The sequence below is a fragment of the Puma concolor genome, chromosome E2 (genome assembly GCF_028749965.1).
Source record: "Puma concolor isolate L17-30 chromosome E2, mPumCon1.1.hap2, whole genome shotgun sequence".
Taxonomy (NCBI): Eukaryota; Metazoa; Chordata; class Mammalia; order Carnivora; family Felidae; genus Puma; species Puma concolor.
In genome coordinates, this window is record NC_141681.1 from 28,392,994 (window position 1) to 28,415,495 (window position 22,502).

At 55.2% G+C, this 22,502-nt stretch overlaps 1 protein-coding gene across 1 annotated transcript; it reads left to right on the forward strand.

The window, feature by feature from the left end:
* The first annotated feature begins 847 nt into the window (after positions 1-847).
* PLLP (plasmolipin) lies at positions 848-21,331 on the forward strand. The gene is made up of 4 exons (XM_086689381.1): positions 848-1,115; positions 16,746-16,919; positions 19,060-19,182; positions 20,320-21,331. The coding sequence occupies exons 1-4, from the start codon at positions 981-983 to the stop codon at positions 20,434-20,436; spliced, it is 549 nt and encodes a 182-aa protein (XP_086545507.1). The 5' UTR covers positions 848-980; the 3' UTR covers positions 20,437-21,331.
* The last annotated feature ends 1,171 nt before the right edge of the window (positions 21,332-22,502 follow it).

A 22,502-nucleotide genomic window follows, 5' to 3' on the forward strand; every position in this document is an offset into this window, starting at 1 on the left:
GGATCTGAGAAGCCTCGCCTGGCTTGCACCTGCTGTATCCCCAGGGCCTGGGATAGGGCCTGACATATAGTAGGGGTTCTGTAAACACTGGTTGGTAAATAAATAATCTGTACAAGCTTCCAAGGCCTGAAGGGTGTGTGTATGTATGCGCATGCGCGCGCGTGTGTTTCGGGGTGCAGGTGGAACAATGAAACCCTAACTCCAACATCGTCTCCCACCTTGTGAGTGGCTTCCCCCCATCACGGTATGTCAGGGGCTTCATTTATTTTACACAACAGTCCCTCTATTACAGACAAGGAAACCGAGGCTCAACGATCTTCTAAGTTACTGCTTAGCGCGTTCGGAAGTGAAAACCACATCAGTGGAGTCAGGTGCAGCCACAGTTTACTCAGCCCCTCACCTCCTGGGTGCTAGGTCTCCCGGACTCCTTAGCCGGCGCTGCACAGAGGGGCGGACCTCGCCTTAAGGAGAGAGCTCAGAGAGAAGGGCACCCAGCGCCCTAGAGGCATCCAGGAGAGGGCCTGTAGCACTGCGCTCTGCCAGCCGAGTTTACCCTGGGCTTGGAAGTGACGGGCTAGGAGGGCGCGGAGCAGCGGTCAAGGCTGGGGCGAGGGTGAGGGCGAGTCCCTGCAGGCGGCTTTCCTCGCTAGAGAACGGAGCCGCCGTCCAGGCTGGTTGTGGCAGAGACCCATCTCATCGGCCGCGGTCTCGGTGTCCCCGTCTGGAAAGTGGGACGCGGCCTGGAACAGCTCGGGGTGGGTGGGGGCGGCCAGCGGGGAGCGAAGCGTTAAAGGGGCGGGTCCCGCGGCGGGGGCGGGGCCGCAGCTCGGCAGCACCTGAGGGCTCGCGGCTCCCCGCCCCTGCACTGCGCGGAGCGCCGGAGCCGGAGCCCCTGGGGAGAGCGGCGCGGCTGCGGGCACTCGCGGCGGGAGGGGCGGCGGCGGCGGCCGGAGGGACGTCAGGAGGCTAGCGGAGCCGCCATGGCCGAGTTCCCGTCGAAAGTGAGCACGCGGACCAGCAGCCCCGCGCAGGGCGCCGGCACCTCGGTCTCCGCGCTGCGCCCGGACCTGGGCTTCATGCGCTCCAGCCTCGGTGCGCTCATGCTGCTGCAGCTGGTGAGCGCGCGCGGGCCCGCGGGGTCGGGGGCGGCCGGGACGGAGGAGTCGGGGCTCCGGGGGCTGCCTGGTTTGCTCCTAGTACACTGTCACCTTCGGCTCCCGTGGGCCGCGACGCGCGGTGCCTATCCCGGGGCGCCTCCGGGACGCACGCCCCCGAGACCACCCTGGAGGCCTCTCGCCTCGAGACCTCCCCGTTGCAGACCCTGCAAGCACCCGCGTTCGGGGGCCCGCTCTCGCACGCCCGTCGAGCCCTGAGGTGGTCACTGGAGGCCAACCAAAGGAGCGCTCACAGACGCACAATCGCTGCGCACAACTGTCTCATTCTCAGTCTCTGCCTTTGCCAGGACGTGGCCCCAGCCCTCCAGGGCACCCGGCTGGAGTGAGGCAAAGTCCCCTCCGAGTGGCTCCGCGTAGTCACTCCCCAGAACACTCCTTGTCTAATCGAGAGGGCACATCAGTTCCGGCGCGTACATTTAGACACGGCCCTGGGGGCTCCCGCGCGAGAGCCGGGCTTTTCTGGCTTCCACTGGGTGCCCAACCAGGTTCCAGCCGGTTTGGCCGGTCCCGTGGGGCTGAGATACCCCGCCCGATGCAGGCGGGAAGGATTTGTGGGAAGCTAGAGGCTAGGCTCGGATGCCTCCCCGACCCTGTGCACACCCCGGGAGAGGCAGACCGGTGGGGACGCCCCACTCCTCCACACATCAGTTCAGGCCCATAGTACCCTCAGGTGGCAGTCAGGAAGCCGGGTGGCTGCCCCTGTGGGAAGCTTCCCCACCAACTGAGGTCCGTTTTCAGAGGACTAGGGTGGAACTGGAGGTGGGCCAGGATCCATTTTCTTTTAGGGCATCTCCCGCCGTCCCCTCCTGCTGGGTCCTAGCTTGACTGCCAGGCTGGAAGTCTAGGTGGTCGGAGATTCCCCCCCCCCCCCCCCCCCCCCCGCCCAGGTGTCTGCCCGCCTCCATCTGCACCTGGGTCAGTGCTAGCTCTGTTTTAGAACTTCACAAATCTCTCCCTGGGGCCCCCTCCTCCATCCCAGTCTCAGACTCTTGGAGGGGTTTGTTTGAAATGTAGATTCTGGATCCCCACCCCAGAAGAAATGTGGAATTGGAATTTGAATCTCAGGAAGTGCAGCCCAGAAATCTACATTTGTAATCTTCTCTCAGTTGTTTGGGAGATTCTGGAAGGTGGGTAGGAGGTCGGGTTGGGGGCTGATTGAAGTCTGCTGGTAGAAAGCACCTCTCAGGAGACGTGCTCCTCCTGGGTGGGAGCCTCCGTCCGGCCCTGGGGGCAGAGGAGAGGGGGGATGAATTCGGAGAGGGAGCTTTTGAGTGGGACTTCACTGAACTCTGTGGCAGAGCGAAGGAAAGGGGGTTCAGAGTGTGGGGTGCTGTGTGAGCAGGGCTTGGGGATGGGTGAGTGGAGAGGAAGTTGGGGGGGAGTAGGAGTCCGGTTGGTGAAGCTGGAGTTGAAGCCCTTTTTCTGAGGAGGTCGGAAGCTGAGGGCCTCGAGCACCACCGCGGGAGATGGGAACCCGGTTCAGCCGGCAGCCCCAGCGGGGTTTGCAACAACGGGGAGATCTCTCCTGGGCTCTGCAGAGGATGGTGGGGTGGAACCCTAGGCCGTGATCCTGGTAGTCTGCCATCATTTGCATTTGAACACTGAGAGCTGGGGTTGAGCAAATAAGAGGGCCCTGCTGTCCCTGCCAGATCCCCGGTCGATTCCTCTGCAGGAGGCTGTTTCTGATTTGGGGGTCCCTGTGGGCCCAGCAGCCCCGCCCCGAGCATCTGGGCCCCTTGCACAGATATCAACACTGAGGTCTACGTAGAGTGTAGGACTTGCCACGAGGCCTGTAGGGAAGCTTGGTACTTAGGTCTCCGGACTCCTAGGGACTGGGTGTGAGTGGGGTGGCCTTCCTTTGCCCTCCCTGAAGTGCCTTTGCCCCTGGAGGTGGGGGGATGAGGGTCTCTCATCAGAATTCTGAAGACCTGCACCTTTTAGTGCCTTAACCAATCTACTTGTGGGAGAAGCTGTTTCCTGAGCTGTTTCTTTGGCCACAAAAGACAGTTTCAATGGATGGCTTCCTGGTTCCACCCAACAGGCACCGCCATCTGCTGGGAAGCCATGAAAGCTCCCACCAGTCAGGTGCGAACCATGCTCCAGGTTCTTTGGCAAGGGCATTCTGTCCTCTTATTCTCCCCATTTTACAGGTGAGTAAGCTGAGGCTCAGAGGTTAGTTATTTGTCCAAGATCTCACAGAGTGAGAGAGCTGGGATCTAAGCCCTGGGTGGTCAGACTTTTCTGGCTCATGTTCTTAACTACCACGGTCAGCTGTGCTCCCACAGGTCATAGGTGTGGTGCTTTTGAGGGAGTGATGGAGGTCATCCCTGACACCTGCCTGCTCTCCAGGAGCTCTTAGTCTGTGAGGGAGGTGCCCAGAGGATGAACGTTTTGTGCACGGATCAGGGAAGGCTGCATGGAGGAGACAGTAAGTGGGAGATGAAAGCTAATTCTCCTTTATTTCCCAAAGGATTTGGTGACGTTTTCTAGAAATGGTGGGAGGAGGGAGGAGGGGTGGGCAGAAAGGCCCCAGCTCCTTGGGAAGGAGATGTGGTTTTTGGTATTAAATGTGTCCTGAAGAACCTCAGTGTTCACTGATTTATCACCCCCACAGCTGAGTCCAGAAAGAATTTAAATGGAATGTGGTATTAAGCCATGTACAGCAGAAAAGTTAAAGTAATACATTGCTTTTTTTTTTTTTTAAAGCTTGTTTGTTTATTTAGAGAGAGGGAGAGAATGAGAGAATCCCAAGCAGACTCTACACTGTCAGTGAGAAGCCCGATACAGGGCTTGAATTCACGAACCATGAGGTCATGACCTGAGCCAAAATCAGGAGTAGCTCGCCCAACCAACTGAGCCACCCAGGCACCTCTAAAGTAATATATTTCTTAAAGTTGGTGTGTGTGTGTTTGTGTTGGAGGGGGAAGGGTTGATTTAAAGAGAGCTAAAAAGAGATCACTGTACTAGGAATCTATAGCAAGTTTAAGGTTGTTGATTCTTTAAAAAAAATTTTTTTTTAAGTTTATTTTGAGAGAGAGAGAACGGGCGAGTGGGGGAGGAGCAGAGAGAGGAGAGAGTGGGAAGCCGCTGAATCCTACACAGGGCTCAAACTCAGGAACCACAAGGTCATGCCCTGAAGGCTGTTGATTCTTTGTTGAGTTTCCTAGCGGCCCAGGCAAAGAGGGAAACATGATGCATTTATGAAGGTAGCGTCTAAAAAGCAAGCAGACGAGTTTGATCTAGAGATAACTCTTGGTCATAAAGACTTCCAGAAAAAACTGGAGGCTTTGATGCTGCAAATCTTTGTGTGGCTAGGGTGTGGCAGGAAAGTTGTGCAAGGTGTGGTCAACTGATACTTATGGCCCTGGGGGAAAAGATGATCCTACCTGGGTTTACTGGTGAGGAACTTGTATAAGGTCACATCTGGTAGAGTGTCACAGTCAGAATTTGCACTCAGATCTGGGAATCCAAAGCTTGGCTCTAGCCTCCTGTTTTGTGTTTGGGTTTTTTTTTTTTTTTTTTTGGTGGGGGGTGGAGGTTTCTGGGGTGCTTTGGAGGAGAAGGAAAGGAACTTCAGCAAGGGAGACTCGTCAGGGGCCAGGGCCACTAGGGAAGGCTTCCTGACAGAAGTGGGCCCTGAAGGGTTTAGTTACAAGGAAGGGAGTAGTAAGAAGGAGGTTCCGAACAGATGAACCTCAGAACAGGTTGTGTAAAAGTCCAGCAGTCAGAAGGCATCCCTGAGGCCTCAGGCGCAGAAGCCCAGATAAATAGACTGTGGCAACAGGGCTGTCAGTATTTGGTACCTTCTGCCCTTCCCTTTTTGCAGGTGAATGAACAGCTCTCAGAAGCTTCACCTGTCACTAGATCACTGTGATCCATGGGTCTTGCAGAGTACTGGGGGGAGCGAGCCTTCGTGTCCTTGTCGGTAAAAGAGTGATGGTGAGATAGCGAGGAATATGGAAGATGATGCTGTAAAGGGCTTGGTGCAGCGTGTTTTGGAATGAAGGGCAGTTAGGATTCACAGAGCCATAGAATCCTAGGGTTCTTATGCTTGCTTCCAGAGGTCCCTTGAGCTTGCATGCTTCCAGGGACGGGGAGCTCAGTTCCTCTCAAGACTGCCTGCTCCATCCTTGTGTATTTGGGAGTGTTAGAAAGTTCTTCCTTAAGGTGATCTTGGCTCTGTCCCCAGCCCCCCCGCAGGCACTTCGTTCCTCTCCAGGTGGGGGGCAGGGCAAGTTACCTCTCTCCTCCAGGAAGAGGGGAGGAGGCTGCCCGGGTGAGGTGGTTGGGGTCTCAGAAGTGCGTGCAGAGGTCAGCCACATTGGAATTGTAGTGCCGGGGCCTCCCAGGGCTTTCCTCTTTCCTGAGCACTGAGACTTGGGGGTTTAGCCTCCTTGGTGCAGCGTCCCAGGCCCTGCGAGCTCATCTTCTGCCTCCTGTGTCCAGAGGAAACCCGCGCTTTGTATTGTTAGCTCCACCCACACGCCCATTCGGTCCTGCCAGGAAGGAGTTGAGTATTCGCAATAAATATGTGAGCACACTCTCCTTAAAATGTCAAAACTTATAACACAGAAGGCCAAAGTTATTCTTGGATCACCTGCCCCTCTCCTCAAGGGGACCACTGTTGGGTGTTGCTGGTTCTTTTTCCTGTACATTGTAAAAAAACATGGATGCTTTTATTCTGTATCCTTTGTTCAGCACTTTTCTTACTTTGCTTTTCTTACACGCCAGGCACCTGAGATCCTTTCTGTCATACCGGGCTGTGTCCCTCCCTGTTAATTGTTTCAGGGTCTGCCCTAGTGTCACTGTTTCTCTGTTGAGGGGCCCATTTAAGGGGTGGCCCAGTCGGTTAAGCCTCGGACTGTTGATTTCAGCTCATTCGTGATGCCAGGGTCTTGGGATCAAGCCCCACGTCCGGCTCTGCACTGAGCGTGGAACCTGCTTAAGATTCTCTCTCACCTTCTGCCCCTCTCCCCTGCTCACACGTTCTCTAAAAAGTAGTATTTCTTTCAAAACTGTTGTATTGAGGAAATTATACAGGCATATGGCAAAACATTCAAACAACGCAACGGGTAATTAATGAAAGCCTCGTCTCTCTCATCCCGGACGTGTCCCCCGAGGCAGCCACCTGCGCGAAGGCATAGTCCCCGCTGAGTCGAAGCCTTCTACACATAACCGTGTTCTCGCTTAAAAACCACAGATGGGAACACTGGGTGTGTGTGCCCACCCCGCCTGGCAACCCCCTTGGGGATGTTCTATGTCAGCACACACTGCACTGTGTTTCTTTTTCGGATCCTTTATGCTCTTCATTTCTTTAATAGGTAATATATTTACTGCAGTTCAGAGTAAAATAGCCTGGGCCAGAGCGCGGTGACAAATCTCTGTCCCTTCCTGGTTTCGAGTTGCCCTGTCCACCCCCCCACTCTTGTTTCCCAGCTGCCTTTGTTTCTCAGACTTTTTCTTTAAGGAGAGAAACGCACATGTGGCACACCTCTCCCCACATTACCCAAGGGATACGGTCTCTCCACATCCTTCCGCACTTCGCCTTTTCCACTCAAAAATGTGTCTTGGCAGTCTTTTTGTCTCCGCGTGTGGAGCATGGTCACATTGGTCTTCGGGCTTTGCGGCGTTCCATTGTGTGACTTGAGCGGCCCCGTTCCTTTGTGGACAGACACGTGGCGTTTCCACTGTTGCTGCTGCACACGCTGTCGCAAGGAACGATCTCACGCGAGCCCCTGAGCGCGTCTGTACAGTACATTTCCAGAAGTAGGACTGCTGGCTCAGGGTATGTGTGTGTGATTTTGAGAGAGAGTGCCACACGCCCTCCGTAGGGGTCACCAGCCTGGTGAATTAGCACCTGCTCCCGTCTGATAGGTCAGGGTAGCACGGGCAGTAAGTAGCATTTGCATTTCTCTTATGAGTGAGGTTGACCTTTAAAAAACATGGTTTGCTTTTTAAATTTTTTTTTAATGTTTATTTGTGAGAGAGAGACAGAGACAGTGTGAGCGGGGGAGGGGCGGAGAGAGAGAGGGAGACACAGAATCGGAAGCAGGCTCCAGGCTCCGAGCCCAACGCGGTGCTCGAACTCACAAACTGTGACATCGTGACCTGAGCTGACGTTGGACACTCAACTGACCGAGCCACCCAGGCGCCCCTAAAAGCATGTTTAAGAGTTGTTTATATATCGTTGTCTGTTTGTATTCTTCCTCTGTTCTATAAAGTTGTAAGTCTGTCTTTCAATTGCTAGGAGCTTCAGATGACTTGCAAACATCTTTTTCCTAGCTTTGTTTTTGATTTTGGTCATGGTGTGTTTTTTTTGTTTTTTTTTTTTTTTATGCCACACAGACTTCTATATATATATTTTTATAAATGTTTGTTTATTTTGTGGGGTGCCTGGGTGGCTCAGTCGGTTGAGCGGCCGACTTCGGCTCAGGTCATGACCTAGCAGTCCGTGAGTTTGAGCCCCGCGTCGGGCTCTGTGCTGACAGCTCGGAGCCTGGAGCCTGGTTCGGATTTTGTGTCTCCCTCTCTCTCTGCCCCTCCCCCGTTCATGCTCTGTCTCTGTCTCAAATAAGCATTTAAAAAAAATAATGTTTGTTTGTTTTTGAGAGAGAGAGAGAGAGTGAGCCAGCAGGGGAGGGGCAGTGAGAGAATCCCAAGCAGGCTCTGCATTGTCAACACAGAGCCCACTATGGGGCTTGATCTCACGAACTGAGCTGAAGTCAAGGGTCAGTCGCTCAACCGACTGAGCCACCCAGGCGCCACCCCTCCAGTTTGTTTATTTTTAATTGAAATGCATTGGACGCTATTACAGTAAATTGTTATACATTTGTACAATGGCGTACCATGCAGCTAGTAAAAAGATAATGTCTTACCCCTTGGAGAAAACAATAAGGCAGCTCTGTATGTGATGGCCAACAGTCTCCAGGCTGTACGGTTAAGTGAAAAAAACAAGGTGCAAAACTTTGTGTGTAGAATACTACCATTTGGGGCGCCTGGGTGGCTCAGTCGGTCAAGCATTCAACTTCGGCTCAGGTCATGATCTCACAGTCCGTGAGTTCGAGCCCCGCGTCGGGCTCTGTGCTGACAACTCAGAGCCTGGAGCCTGCTCTGGATTCTGCGTCTCCCCATCTCTCTTTATTCTTCCCCCACTTGTGCTCTGTCTCTGTCTCTCTCAAAGATAAAAACATTTTAAGAAAATACTGTCGTTTGTATGGGAGAAATAGGGAGACTGTAGCCAGGCACCTGTCCAAAGAGTGTGTGCGTGCTCGTGCACATGATCTCTGGAGAGATGCATAAGAAACCACTCTCTCTGGCCCCTGGGGAAGAAATGGAGTCTCAGGGGAGGAGGGAGACAGGTCAAAAACACCCTTTTACTGCCTCCCGTGTCCTACAGGTTAGGATTTAAAAAAATCAGATTATGTATTTAAAAAATAAATGAAATAACGTATTGAAAAACCTTCCAGTGAAGATACAGAGTACAAAAGTAGTGCAGGTAGTTTGTGGGTATGGCAAAAACTACAAAGGTGGCACCTGAAGGCCCCTCAGGCCCAGATTGGGGAAGACACTTTCCCATGAACACACAGCAGCAAGCAGTTGCCCTGAATTCCGGGTTACTGGCTGGGTGACCTGGGGTGGTCTCCTTAACCAGGTATAAATGGAAGGAGCCTGCAAAGCCGTCCACTCTGGTGGATGGTTGCTGTTTCTGTGTGGCAGGGTCAGGTGTTGGTCAGCCCTTGAGAGCTGGTGAGTTGTTTGTGTGGCGGGATTCAGTGAGGACCGGGCCCTGATCTCCTGTTCATAGAGAGTCTAGGGGAGCCACCGGGGTGCCGCCCTGGTCCCCATGGCCACCAGGAACCTGTATGGTGGGCAGGGAGGGGTGGAACTATTTTTCTTGGTAGCCCAGTGAGCTCAGCCCTCGATACTAACAAGCCCTTTGCTGTTGGTCTGGGTTGGCCTGTCCTGTTTGCCCAAGGGGGAGAGGCCAGGGTGGCACCCCAGGGTCTCATAGGGAGATGAGGGCACGAAGGCAAGGGCCGAAGGTCATGTAGGGCTCAGCATTCAAGCTGCTAGGCGATAGACCTGGGCCTGTTCTAGGTCATTCTAGCTTTCATTTGGGGGTGAGGGAGTCACACATCAGACGATCTGCCACCCTATATGAGGCTGGCCAGATGGGGTCACCTGTCCCTCCTTGAAGTTAAGATGGGGCAGGGCTTGTGGGTTGTCACCCACAACACTTCTAGAGTCAGGACCAGAGCCAGTGTCTGAGGAAGGAGGGCCAGGGAGTACGGATGACCTTCAGTTCAGTCTCTCTGTACCACCCCGTTCCCCATCAGGTGGGGCCAGGCTGCATGGGTTTAATGGAGTTCCATATGCTCCCGACAGCCAGCTCTCTCTGGAGGGTCACTGGCGGGACTGGGACCTGTTTGTGGTGCCAGGCCCCCCAGGGTGCTAAGTCCATAAGCTTTTGTCATCCCTTCTGCCCCAGGGTTCGAGGTCTGCCCTGCCCCTTCTCTGCCCTGGTCTCCCCGCCCCCCCCCCCCGCCCCCGCCCCGTAATATAGAGACCCGTCCTCCTCTGGGCGTCTCCAGCTGCTGGGCCGCAGAACTGTCCAGGCCCCACCCCTTACTGTGTAAGACCTTGGGCCAGGGCCAGATCTTCTAAGGGCTTGGTTTCTTCATCTGTGAAATGGGCTGTCTGGCCCCGGAGTGGAGAATGGGAACTGGCCTGGGAAGAAGCAGGAGGCAGTCCGTGGGGAAGATTTTTCTAAAACTCTGAGGGAGACCACAAAGTAACAGGGTAGCAGCGGGCTCCTTGACACGCAGAGTGCAAGCAGAGTGGGCTCCTTGACAGGCACTGGAGGTAGGGGGCTCTAGGGGCAGCTGGGCCGCTGGGCCGCTGGGGTGGGTGTGCAGAAATCTCTTCCACCTCCGGGATTTAAAATTTTCAGTTCCGAGACTCAAGACTGAAGAATAACGAGTAATGTGACAAGAGCCGCATTTGGAAAGCCTTGCCTCTGGGTGAGCCGGACCCTGGGCCAGTGTTCCCGTCCCCGTGCTCCCTGCCACAGCCCGGGGTGGGAGCCACGTGCTGCGTGCGCAGATTCTGGTGGCAGGCTCTGTGTTTCTTTCCCAGGGTCCGTAAGGGAGCCTGGCGCACAGCCGGCCTTCGGGAGACTTTGTTCAATGACCGAATGGCGCTCCCGTGCCCGCTTTCCAGTGAAAGGGAGGCTGAGAGGAGGTGAACACGGTGCCAGGCCTGGTGGAGCCGGGAGGTGGCCCCAGGGCCCCCTGAGTGCTCAGGTATACAGTGTATACAGCGAGCGCTCAGAGTACACAGAGCGGGAATTCCGCGGAGCCTAACCCCCAAGCCCGCCTCCTCTGCACCGGGAGGGGGGTGGTGCGTGGGGTTGTTGTGGCCAGTTCAGGCACCCGGAGCCTCTGTCCCCTGCGCCTTTGTCTCCTGTGACACAATGGGTGGCTTTTTGTCCCCATAAAGTCCCTTTCACTGTAGGGAGAAGGGCCAGGGCGGGGGTGGAGACTGGGCCTGGCCAGGCCAAGTTCTGAGTGTCCTCAGCTGCCCAGATGTGTCCCTGTGAGGGGGAACCCCGGAAGGGCTCATGTCGCCCCTGGACCTCAGTTTCCTGGATAGTGCAGTGGGGAGAAGGGAGTCCTGGGGGCTCTTGGGTGGGCCCCATCCTCATATCGTCTCCAAAACCTTTGGGTTCATTGTCAACATTTAAAAAGCTGAAAATTTCACATAGAAATTCAGATGTTTAGTGTCTCGGAAAATTGGAAGTCCTGGAACCCTGGGCTGCATTCCCCCAGGTGCCAGCAGGCTGCTCTCAGCTCCGCAGTCCCCACCTGACCCACCTTGGCCATTTCTGTGACCTGCCTGCCTTGGCTGAGTTTGAGTCCCCAGTGTCAGACTCCAGGCTCTGAGGTGCTGTCCCTCCTCGTGGCTCCCTCACTCTGGGGGATGGGACAGTCTGACAGCCCCCGAAGTCACTCCGGACTCCTACAGCTGTTAACTTTTTCCTTTACCTGCAATGACACGCCTGCGAGGTGATCAGGATAGGTGTGCCTGCCCAGCTGTCTCACATGTCAAATGAGGAAATAGACCAGAAAGGTTAGGTGACTCTCCCAAGGCTACACAGCAAATCCACAAGGGTCTGACCTGGCCCAGGAAGTGGAGAGGGTTAGGAGAGTCGGGGTGACTGTCCCTGGGTGGGAGAGGACTTAGCTTAGGGCTGGGCTGCTGGAATCCCTCCCGTACCGGGGGGGGGGGGGGGAGTGGGGGGGGGGGGCTTTGGGTCCCCCTGGGGGGGGGAGGGGGTGTGCATTGAGGAGTGCCAGGCCCAGACTGAAGGGAGCCTTGGGGAACATAAGCAGACCTTCCTGTTCCTGTTGTACTAAGGGGAAGACCGAGGTCTAAGGGCTGAAGGGTTCTGCCCAGGGCCCTTCAACCTGTGAGGAACAGAGAGTACACTTCCAGGAGGTGTTCTAGAGCTGAGCTGGGCCGCCTGACGTTCTGGGGCCTCCTCTCCAGATAAGCCCAGCTGCCTTATCTGAAAGACGGGTGGGGCACACGCTTATCACTTAATACACGGTGCCTGGTGCTTAAGGTTAGATACATTCTTTGTCTGAGGGAGGCCTCCCCGCCTCCCCCCCCCCACCCCCCCCCCAAGGAACTGCACACATTTTTACTACCTCAGGAACCCAGGCAGAGAATGGATTGGAAAACCCATATTCCAACCTCTCAGACTGATAATTACAGTAGAACATGTATTGAGTGGTAGACCCATGTTGGGTACTGATCTGAGTACCTTACAGATATTTATTTAATCTCAGAACTACCCTATGAGGTAGGCACCTTTTGAAGGTGAGGACACTGCGGCACAGAGAGGTTCAGCAACTTGCCCTAGGTCACGCAGCTAGGAAGTTGGCAGGGCCAGAGCTCGAACCCAGTGAATTAATAGGCCAGCCTTCCGTCAAAACTGATGCCAGTGTCACACAGATCAGATCATGACATTCATCTGCAGTCAAAAGTTGCTCAGAAAGACATACTGGTTTCCTAGGGCTGCCATAAGAAAATACCAATAAACTGGGTGGCTTCAAACAAATTTATTGTCTCGCAGTTCTGGAGGCTAGATGTCCAAAATCAATGTGTTGGGCATAGTGGGTTCCTTCTGGAGGCTCTGAAGGAGAACCTGTTCCCTGCCTGTCTCCTAGTTTCTGGTGGTTGCCAGCAGTCGTGTTCCTTGGCTTGGGGACATATCACTCTGGTCTCTGTCTCCATCTTCACATGGCTTTCTACTTCTGTGTATCTCTGTCCATTTTCCTTCGTTTTATAAGGACACCAGTCACTGGATCAGGGCCCATCCTAATCAAGGAATGCCTTTCTGTCTGGCATTTGTGATGAATCTCTCCTCTTTGCAGGTGATTTTAACAAAAATATCGCTGTTCTTCAATTGTTTAGAAATTCTTTGGTAGGTGCAAAGGTCCTGGGGAATGCGTGAATGTGTCCTTTTTGACAGTCCTCATTTAAAGAGAAAAATCTCGGATCTGAAGTCTTTAGATTTTTTCTCAGGGGGATAAAAAAAAAGGCCTGCACCTTCAAGATTTCCAGACAGTTCTCTTTATCTATAGTGCTTGCCCGAAGGAGATGTTGCAAGGGATGCATTAAAGGAGCGAGGGGATAAGGTTTGGTTCTGTGTTTGTGTGTCTGTTTCTCACAGAGAAACACGGGGGCAGATGATGAATGTGTAGGCAAGAGACAGGGACCCGGAGGTAAAGGCCACTACGATATTGGTTGAATGAATGATCTCAGCGAGACGCACGTGCCGAGGCCTGTGCTCAGGGCACCAGAGCTGCAAGGTGACTGTCGCGGACAGAGGGGCCCGGGTAAGGCCCTGGAGACAGGCGGCTTCCTGCTCTCTGCCCTCAGCTACCTACCGCTGTCCCCCTCCTTCTGAAAAGTGGTGTTTACTCTCCTAGAGTGGACCATGGGACAAGCCCTCTGACTCCTTCTTCCCGCTAAAGTGTGGGTCCACAGCAGGAGGGCTGCTCAGGCTGGCAGAGGGGTCGGCAGATGTGGGGCTGCCCCGTCCTGAGTGGGGTCTCCCTGAGGCCCTGGCCTGGGGTGCCCCGTTGGGATTCTTGGGGGAGAGCGGATGGGAAAAACCGGTCTGTCTGGTTCAGATGGAGAAGTGGACTTTTCCTTGTCTGAGGCAGAAACCGAGGCGGCTCCCAGGGCACGGGGCCAGCGGGGCGCAGCCAGGAGGGACACCAGAAATTCCTGCTGCTTATCTAGCAGCTCATCTCTCCGAGGCTGCGCTTGCTGGTCTGGAAACCAGGGCTGGAGGGCAGGGCAGAGCCAGGAGACAGCTCAAGTGTCCTCATTTTTCACACAACACTAAGTAACCATCAGCAGCCTGGGTTCCAGAGAAGGACAGATCTGGGTGCAACTTCTGCCCTGCCCTTTACCCACGGGTGATCATGGGTGACCACAGGCTCATTTCCCTCTGAGCTTCTGTTTGGAAAGTGGGGAAAATAAATAGTACCAACTGGTGACGGGGGTTACAGGGAAACGGTGAAATAAAAGGGGAGGTGCTTTCCAGAGGCCTGTGCGGCACCGAGCTGGAGAGCATTAAGTGGTTATTGCGACCAAATCTAGGAGTAATAATACTGATAATTCATAGGTGTACATTAGGGTAGACCGAATTGGTCCGTCTTCCTTCCTTCCTTCCTTCCTTCCTTCCTTCCTTCCTTCCTTCCTTCCTTCCTTCCTTCCTTCCTTCCTTCTTTCCTTCCTTCCTCCCTCCCTCCCTCCCTCCCTCCCTCCCTCCCTCCCTTTTTAGTATTTCCTTACTTTTGAGAGGGAGAGAGAGAGGGAGACAGGATCCAAAGCAGGCTCTGCGGTGACAGAGAGCCCAGTGCATCGCTTGAACTCACAGACCGTGAGATCGTGACCTGAGCCGAGGTTGGACGCTTAACCGACTGAGCCACCCGAGCGCCCCCGAATTGCTCTTTTCTTGATTTTCATTGCACTGCGTTTTCAGCTTCCTTTTAGGTAGTTGGAACCTGCAGCACAATGGCATGCAGGCCTGTAAGGACCCTACTTTAAGATCATCCTTTGTCCCTGATGTGCCGAGTTCTCACCTGGGAGGGTCCTGCTGCTTTAGGAGGGTTGGTTCTCCTTCGGAGCAGGGAGCTCACCCAGCTCTGGGGGGGGGGGGGGGGTGTCTCTGCCCCCCTGACGTGTCTGTTTTGAGCAGGGTATGCTGAGGATGGGTGGTAGAAGGTGGGGGCGATGGGCTGAGACAACCTGTCTCACGGGCCTCACTGGGAACGGCTCTGTGCCCAGTTTGTGTGCCTGTGGGCAAAGCCCTGCCACCTGTCCCACCTTCCTCACCTGCAAAGTGGGCCTGCCCATCTCCGATGGGGCAGCTGAGGCTGGCGTGGTGCAGTATGGGTGGTGTCCCTGCGGACCCACCCCACTGGGTGATGGGGAACAGGCGCAGGGCTCTGGAGAGGAGTGGATGCCTTTCCCGCCTCCCGCCCTGGGCTGAGATCTCTCCCCGGGTGGAGGGGGGGACAAGGCCCGCAGCACATCCACTGACTCACACCTGCTTCCTCTTTTAGTACACAGCACCTGTGTAGGGCAGGTGTCTGACTCCTACTTCATGGATAAGGAAACTGAGGCCTGTTAGCTCCGAGCACATAGGTATTGAGCAGGTATATGCCAGGCACTGTTGAGCACCGGAGATGCAGCAGTGACCAGACCTGGATTCCTCACGGGGCCTGCATTCTGGTGGACGGACCGGAGTTGCCCCGGGAGCCTCACAGAGGGGGAAAGGTGCTCGCCCGGTGTCCCACAGCACGGGCAGGATTGACCCCCAGCTGTTGGCTCCCAGGCCTGGGGCTCCACCTCCCACTTTCCAGCGGTGCTGTGGGAGGGACGCCAATCAACCACACCCTTCCCCAGCCTCTTGTGCCTGAGCGGCAGGAGGACGAGAAGGGAACGTCGCAGGTCGCTCTAGGGGTTGCCGGACTCCGGGCCCACTCACCTAAGTCCGTTCCTGCCCTGCCCCCCAAGTGTAGGGGGATGGGTACTGAAACCTCCCTTTTGGTCCTTGGCAGGGGTGCTTCGGTGGGGGTGCCTAGCAGGTGCCCAGCACTGGCCGGCAGAGGAGCTTTTGGCCTGGGGGGCGGGAGGGGGGCACTTTTTGTCTCTGAGACCAGCGGCTAGAGGTGGATCTTGCTTCTGAGGCGCTTCTCTGGGATCCAGCCGACGGTCTGCTCATTCTCAGGCTGTGGCAAGGTCACTGCGAGGCCTGCTGCCACGTGCCTGGATGCCCCTCGAGGAAGAAGAGGGCAGCTCTCTCTGTGCATCTTCATCAGCAAAGGAGCCTTTCTCCAAAGCCCCATGGTAGACCCTCCCTGCCTCAGCAGCCAGACCTGAGCCATGCCTAGCTCCAGAGATTCCAAAGAATGCCCTTGGGGACAAGGGAGGACGCCTCAGCCTAGGGGTCTTGGACAGCAAGGAAGAGGGTAGGAGAGGTATGGAGGAGGCGGGGATGGCTACATGTGAGGTTGCTTGTGGGCTCTCCTGGGCCGTGCCTCGGAGCAAGCCCGTTGCTCAGTCCCACACTGCCAAGTTCCCCAAGCCGGTATCAGCCTGTCTGCGCAGAATTCCCCGTGGCCCAGAGGGCAGTGTATCCAGCGGGGAATAATAAAAGCAAACGTCTGTTGTACCCATTTATATACGTGAACTTACAGGTCCTTGATATAGCCCTGTGAGGTAGGTATGGTCACTATACTCATTTTACAGATCGGGTGACCAAAGCACAGAGAGGTCGTGAACTTGCCCAAGGTCACACAGCTGGGAAGGGAGCAGGGTTTAAAACCAGGTAGTGGGCTGCAAGGTCCATGCCGTTAGCTGCTTCACACACTGCAGGGATATTGGAGCCCACCCTGCCATGTGGGAATGGTGTGAGACTCAGTTTCTCCCTGAGAAACTGGGGATGGTAGCACCTGTATAGAGAGGCAGTTAGGAGAGTCAGAGAAGGTGGGAAGGGCTCGGTAGGGTGTCACGTGGAAGTCACCCTGAGGCCCTGGGTGGGAGGACAGCACAGGCTGTGGGTTTTCCCACCTCTGGAAGTTGGACTGTGTCCATCCCTCAAGGATGGCGACTTCACCTTTCAGCAGCTTTTACTGAGCCCAGGTACTGGCTGCCAGGGTGCAGCTATGGGTGAGACAGTCATTGGCCTGCCCACAGGGAACTCAAAGGCTGGGAAGGAAACAGTATCCCAGTCCTGGGTGGTAGGTGCCTAGGGGGGGCCATGCGAGCACAAAAGAACGTTCTAGAACCCAGACTGGAGGAGCAGGGACGGTGTCCCACGGTATGTAACATTTCACCTGAGGATTTGGTACATGGTGGTATACAGTAGGAGCCAGATAAATATTTTTCTCGACTAAATGAGAAATGTGTCCTGCAGAGGGAGCCCTGTGGCCTCCAGCCAGAGCGGTGGGGGTTCTGGGGGACTCTGGCCCTGTCTCGTCCCTCCAGGTGCTGGGGCTGCTGGTGTGGGCCCTGATTGCCGATACCCCGTACCACCTGTACCCAGCCTACGGCTGGGTCATGTTCGTTGCTGTCTTCCTCTGGCTGGTGACAATTGTCTTCTTCATCCTCTACCTGTTTCAGCTGCACATGAAGTTGTACATGGTGCCCTGGCCGCTGGTGGTGAGTCTGGGTGGGAGCCGGGGGGGGGGGGGGGGGGCGGGGGTGCTTCCAGGCTGACCCCTCTCCCTCCGTGAGGAGTGGCTCGTGGGGGCTGGCCCTCAGCCAGCCTGCAGGGCCGAGTGGGGGAGGGAAGATTGATGGCCACAAACCAGCGAGGACACAGGTTTGGCTTTCTCCGTGGGAGGGAGTAGAAGTGAGGAGCTCTTGAATGGAGAGACCAGAGGCCATTTGGGATCTTGAAAGTATTTTTCCTTTTTGGGGGGCAGTGGGGATTCCCGTGTTGCCAAGGGTCTGTCGGACTCTGGCAGCCCTGTGTCTGGAGGCTGGGCTGAGCTGTCCGGAATTACCCGGGACGAGGCCCTCACAGCCTGGGAGAGGGTGGTGTCCCAGGTTCGTCTGGGCCAGTCTCCTCGGGACACAGAGCTGAGAGCGTCCATAGGAAGGACCCCGGCCAGACACACAGAGAGCTGCTGGGCTTTTTTCTCTGACCCGGAAAACCCCTGCAGCTGGGGTCTGAGGCTTTCAGCTCTGCAGCGAGGCAAGAGAGGCACATGATTTTAAGACAAGCGAGGCTGGGACTAGGCGGCATTGTTTGGAATTCAATGACTTTTTAAACCGAGGAAACGTGAGTCATCCTCAAGACAGACAGGGTTTGTTAGATCTTGACATCACTGGCAGGAGCCAGGCAGTGTTCGTGGCGGGCGCTGGGCTTGGAGGGAAGATCCTGGGATGAGGAGGGGTGGCCGGACTTCCTGGCTGGGATCCAGCCCTTGCTCTGTGTCCCAGGAGCCTTGAAGAAAGAGATCTCCCAAGATGGCGAGGCCTCAGTGTCCCTGATTGGGGCTCTAGCCCCAGCTGTTGATGGAAGGAGGCTCCTTTCCTGGGCCCATTAGCAGATAGGGCAGGGAAGGCTTGACTGCATCCAGAGAAGATTGGATTGGGATCGCCAGAGGGTCATTGTCTGGGACGGGGGCCACCAGCACCCTACAGGTCCCGGGCAAGATGAGTGAGTGAAGTAGATCAGGAGGGGTTCCGGAGACCCCGCATCCACCTGTCCATAGGGAGCCACCTCTCCTAGTTCCTACTGTTAGCGGGAGTGCAGGCCCCCTGGTGCCAACTCTTGATATGTTAGGATCGAAAGTTTTATATGAAATCTTCAGGTTTTCATATGAAATCTAATTTTAGAATGTTGGTGATTTTTATTGATTGAAAATAACCTTTATTTTTTCTAAATGTTTATTATTTTGAGAGTGAGTGAGCAAATGAGCCAGCAAGCGAGGGGGTGGGGGCAGCAGAGAGAGAGAATACCAAGTAGGCTCTGATCTGTCAACACAGAGCCCCATGTGTGAGATCATGACCTGAGCGAAATCAAGAGTCGGACACTTAACCGGCTGAGCCACCCAGGTGCTCTTAGAATGTTGGTAGTTTAAAAAAAAAAAAAAAATCTCTAGGTTGAACCAGACATGCCTGAGGGCCCCCAGTTTGCAGTGTCTGCTAAGACTGTTTACTGGCTCAAGGGGCCAAGCACTGGGGAAATGGGACTCAGCCTGAATGTCAGCTGAGGGTCCTCCCTGTCAGTCTGGTCCAGAACCCTGCAGGGTCCTGACCCTGGCATTTGACATGGGGGCCTTGAGCCGAAGATGTGGCCAAAAGGCAGACATAGATTCCTCCCACCGGGGTAGAGAGGGATGTGAGGTGCTCCCAAGTCCAGCCTCAGGACCAAGGCCTGCGGTGCCAAGAGGGAGGGCCGAGCTTGTGCTGAGCCAACATGGAAGAGCGTGGCCCTGCAGTTCTTTAGCTGGTGCTCTTTAGCAGGCCTTGGTTCAATCTCCTGCCATTGGCAATGGTTTTGCCTCTTGGGACCGCCGCTGCTCCTGACAAGATCACTTCGGGCCTCCCCCATCGTGTCCCCTCCCCGCTGAGCCTTAGGTGTGTTTACGTTCCCAGCTCAGATGGCCATCGGCCTGACCCCATGTGGACTTCCCTTCTGGTGGGAAAGACCCAGGTCTCCCTCCCCTTCCTTGAGCCCCAGCCCCGGTCCTGGCTACTAAAGGCAGGTGCCGTTGGGAACCAAGAGGTTCCACGCTTCCTGGAAGAGTCTGTTGTCTTAAGCCTGTTCTCCCCTCCCCCCGCCCCCCAGTTAATGATATTTAACGTGGGCGCCACCGTTCTCTACATCACGGCCTTCATCACCTGCTCTGCCGCCGTCGAGCTGACGTCCCTGAAGGGCACCCGGCCGTATAACCAGCGTGCGGCTGCCTCTGTGAGTATGGTTCCCCAGGGCGCCCTTGGCAGTTAGTTACAGGGGAGACGGGCCAGCCAGACCAAGTCTATGCCCCGGGACTCCCACCACTCTCTGGACTGAGGCCAGCACCCGCCACCGCTAGAGTTATCATCATCTCAGGGTTTCAGGGAAGCGGAGCTTTCAGTCTTCCATAATTAACAGTAAAACCTTGAGGAACCAGAATGCTTGGGAAGTACTTTGTGGTAGTAAATGAAGTTCTGGGTTAACCGTTGAACTTTGTTGTTAACCCGGGTGTTCCATACTGATTGACAGTCATATGCCCCCTGGGAGGACCTATTAAAAACTGTCGGCCCTTCTTGAAAGGGGCATTTGCAAAACCTTTTGGCTTAAACCATTTGGGGGGATTTACAGGGTCTCTCAGAAAGGCCAAACTCGGGCTCCCCGTGAGGTAGCCAGTGAAATACCAGTGACCCCCGCCACACCTGTCCTGCCTGACTCCAAGGGGCCCCACACAGACCTCTCCTCACAGGACCCTTTGACTCCCACAGTGAGGAGGACAGGGACTGGTAGTCCCTGTGGACAGACAAGGAAACTGAGGCTCAGAGAGGTGAGCACACCTAGGGGAAGTCCAGGGTAGGGCAGGAGCTAGACCAGGAAGAAGATGGTTTTGAAATCCGTGGTAGAGACACGGAGCTTCTGAAAATGGCCACCGGTGCTAGCGTAGGGCACCTATGAACCGATTCCAGAAGATTCCCTGGAATCACAATGTTGTCTTTTTAAAACGAAATCCCTGATGTGTGTGTGAACTAGCTCCTACCCCTCGGTCACTCTTAGCACATCATCCAGTCGCCCTCATCACAGTCTGACATACCTTGCCTGCGTGGTTCTTAATAGATACCCCCGCGAGAATGTAATGTCGGCAGTCCCAGAATCTGGCACCCATCGGCACCCCCAGACACTTGCTATAGGAAAGTATGGCTAAGTTGGAGTTGGTGCGGGTGCCAGAGCAACTTGTTCTGGTTAATGGAGGGGTGTTGCTCAAGGTTTTGCAGTCTGTGGGTCTGAGGTGGTCTGTCTGGCACTCAGATCCCTGTCACCCTACCCCCCAGTGCCACAGCGCACACCAACTCAGCTTTGGTGTCTTCTTCCTTTCAGTTCTTTGCATGTTTAGTGATGATTGCCTACGGAGTGAGCGCTTTCTTCAGCTTCCAGGCCTGGCGGGGCGTGGGCAGCAACGCAGCCACCAGTCAGATGGCTGGCGGCTACGCCTAGGCCACCTGTGCCATGGCCCACCTTGGGGCTGAAGGCTGCAGCTGGGTCACAGCTGGGTCACAGCGCGGGGCGGCCTGCAAGCCCGAGGCCTGAGCCCTTTGTGGAGTCGGCCTGGAAGGGACTATGCCTGCTCCACACTGCTCCTCAGACCCGGGCTCACCCAGCGCTCCTTCGGAATCGGGATCCTTCCTCTGGTTTGGCCCAAGTCGGCAAGCGCCTGGGCTGGAGAGAGGCCCATGGCTGACACCACCTGCCCGTCCCCCGTATTTAGTGGAAGGTGACGGGGGACGCGGGGCTCTCCGCTTTGTCTTTAGAGACTCCAGTGTCCAAGGCTGGAGCCCAGTCTTCTCACCAACACTAAATACACTAACGAGGACTCCAGACCTGCAGCCGCTGGCCCACCGTAGAATAAGCCTAACAAGCCGCGCGTATTTACCTTAGTCTTTGCCCTGGGACTGCAGAGCGAGCTCTCTGAAACCGGCCTCATTCCTTCAACCGCAATTCTGACCTGACCCTCCCTCCCTCAAGCCAACAGGTGGCTTCTAGGGAGTCATCTGTGGAAAGAGGGTTAGGATTTCTGACAGCATGGTCGTCCTTTTCCTGCATTTCAAACATACCAGTTATTTAAAGCAATCGGTCTTAAGCACCTTCTCAGCGATTAAAAACCTGGCCAGGTTTCCGTCCGGTACCCAAGCCCTTGTTTGTAGTATCCCCTCTGGGAAAAGCTAACCGTGCCACCTGCTTCCCGGACGCTGTTGATTAGGCACACAGCACATGGGACATGGAGGAGGGAGGGACTCAAGACCTTGCCTGGTAAGTTGTCCCGTGCTTGGTGACTTGGTTCTCTTTGGGTTTTTTTTGTTGTTTTTTACAAAAATAAAGCTGGAAGAACCTATTTGGAAAAGATGTTGGGTAATCATGGTTGTAGACGCTTATACAGCCCAGGAAGCCGCAGCTAAATGTACTGGGAGGTTCAAAATCCGGTTCTGGACTTAGCACCCCCAGCTGCTACTCTGACTTGAGGCCACCTGAGTACCTTCCTGCTTGCTTTCTTTGCCAGGGACAGTTCCCCTTCATGCCAGCTGTCCTGACAGATATAATAGATCCCCACCCCGCCCCCCCGCCCCATTCTCAGAATGGTGTCCTTTTAACACTAAGCCAGTCAGTCATCCCAGCTTTAGGCACATCAAGGTCACCTTGCTGAAGGCGAGACTGCCATCCTGTCCCCTGCCTTGAAAGTGCGCAGTTCAGAGATGAAGTCATCAACGCGAATAACAGGCTGGATCCGGGGGGCCGGCGGCAGACCACAGAGAGGAAGTCCTCCTGACCGAGCTTATGTTTCTGCTGCCACAGAGTAACATGCTTTGGATAGTAAGTAGGCTGAGGGGAGGGCATTTCTGGGCACCCCTTGGTCCTTTTGCAAAAACCCAGGGATAATTAGGATGTAACTCCAGTAGTCCGTAGGCTCCCCTTATCCACGTTCTCGCTTTCTGCGTTTTCAGTTACTCGCGGTCAGCTAGTAGCCTGGGAGCACGCGGTCCTCCTCCTGAGGCTACCAGCAGGGTCAAGCTGCGCCAGTCACCTCACTTCATCTCAGCCTGGGGGCCAGGAGTACAGGAAGTAGGATATTTTGAGAGAGCCCACCGTCACGTAACTCTTATTACAGTATATTGTAATTGTTCTATTTTCTTGGTGTTAACCTCTTACCATGCCTTTCTAAATTGAACTCTGTCACAGGTGTGGACGTACAGGGAGAAACAGTGTGAAGAGGGTTCGGTATTATCCGGGATCTCAGGCATCCACGGGGAGGGGGTGTCTCGGGGCAGATCCCCTGCAGGTGGGGGCTACTGTTGAGTCCAACAGTTGTGGGGGACCTGCTCCAGAACAGAGGGACGGGGTTAAGTCAGACACCCATGTCCTGGTTAGCCTGGGACAGGCCCACGGCCTGCCTGTTGTCCTGGTGTGGATACTAACAGGATCGCTTTTTACTCTCAAGTGGCTCAGAATATGATAAACGGGAGTCATTCCATGATTAAGCCATAAGGAGGGAGTTTAGTGTTAAGATC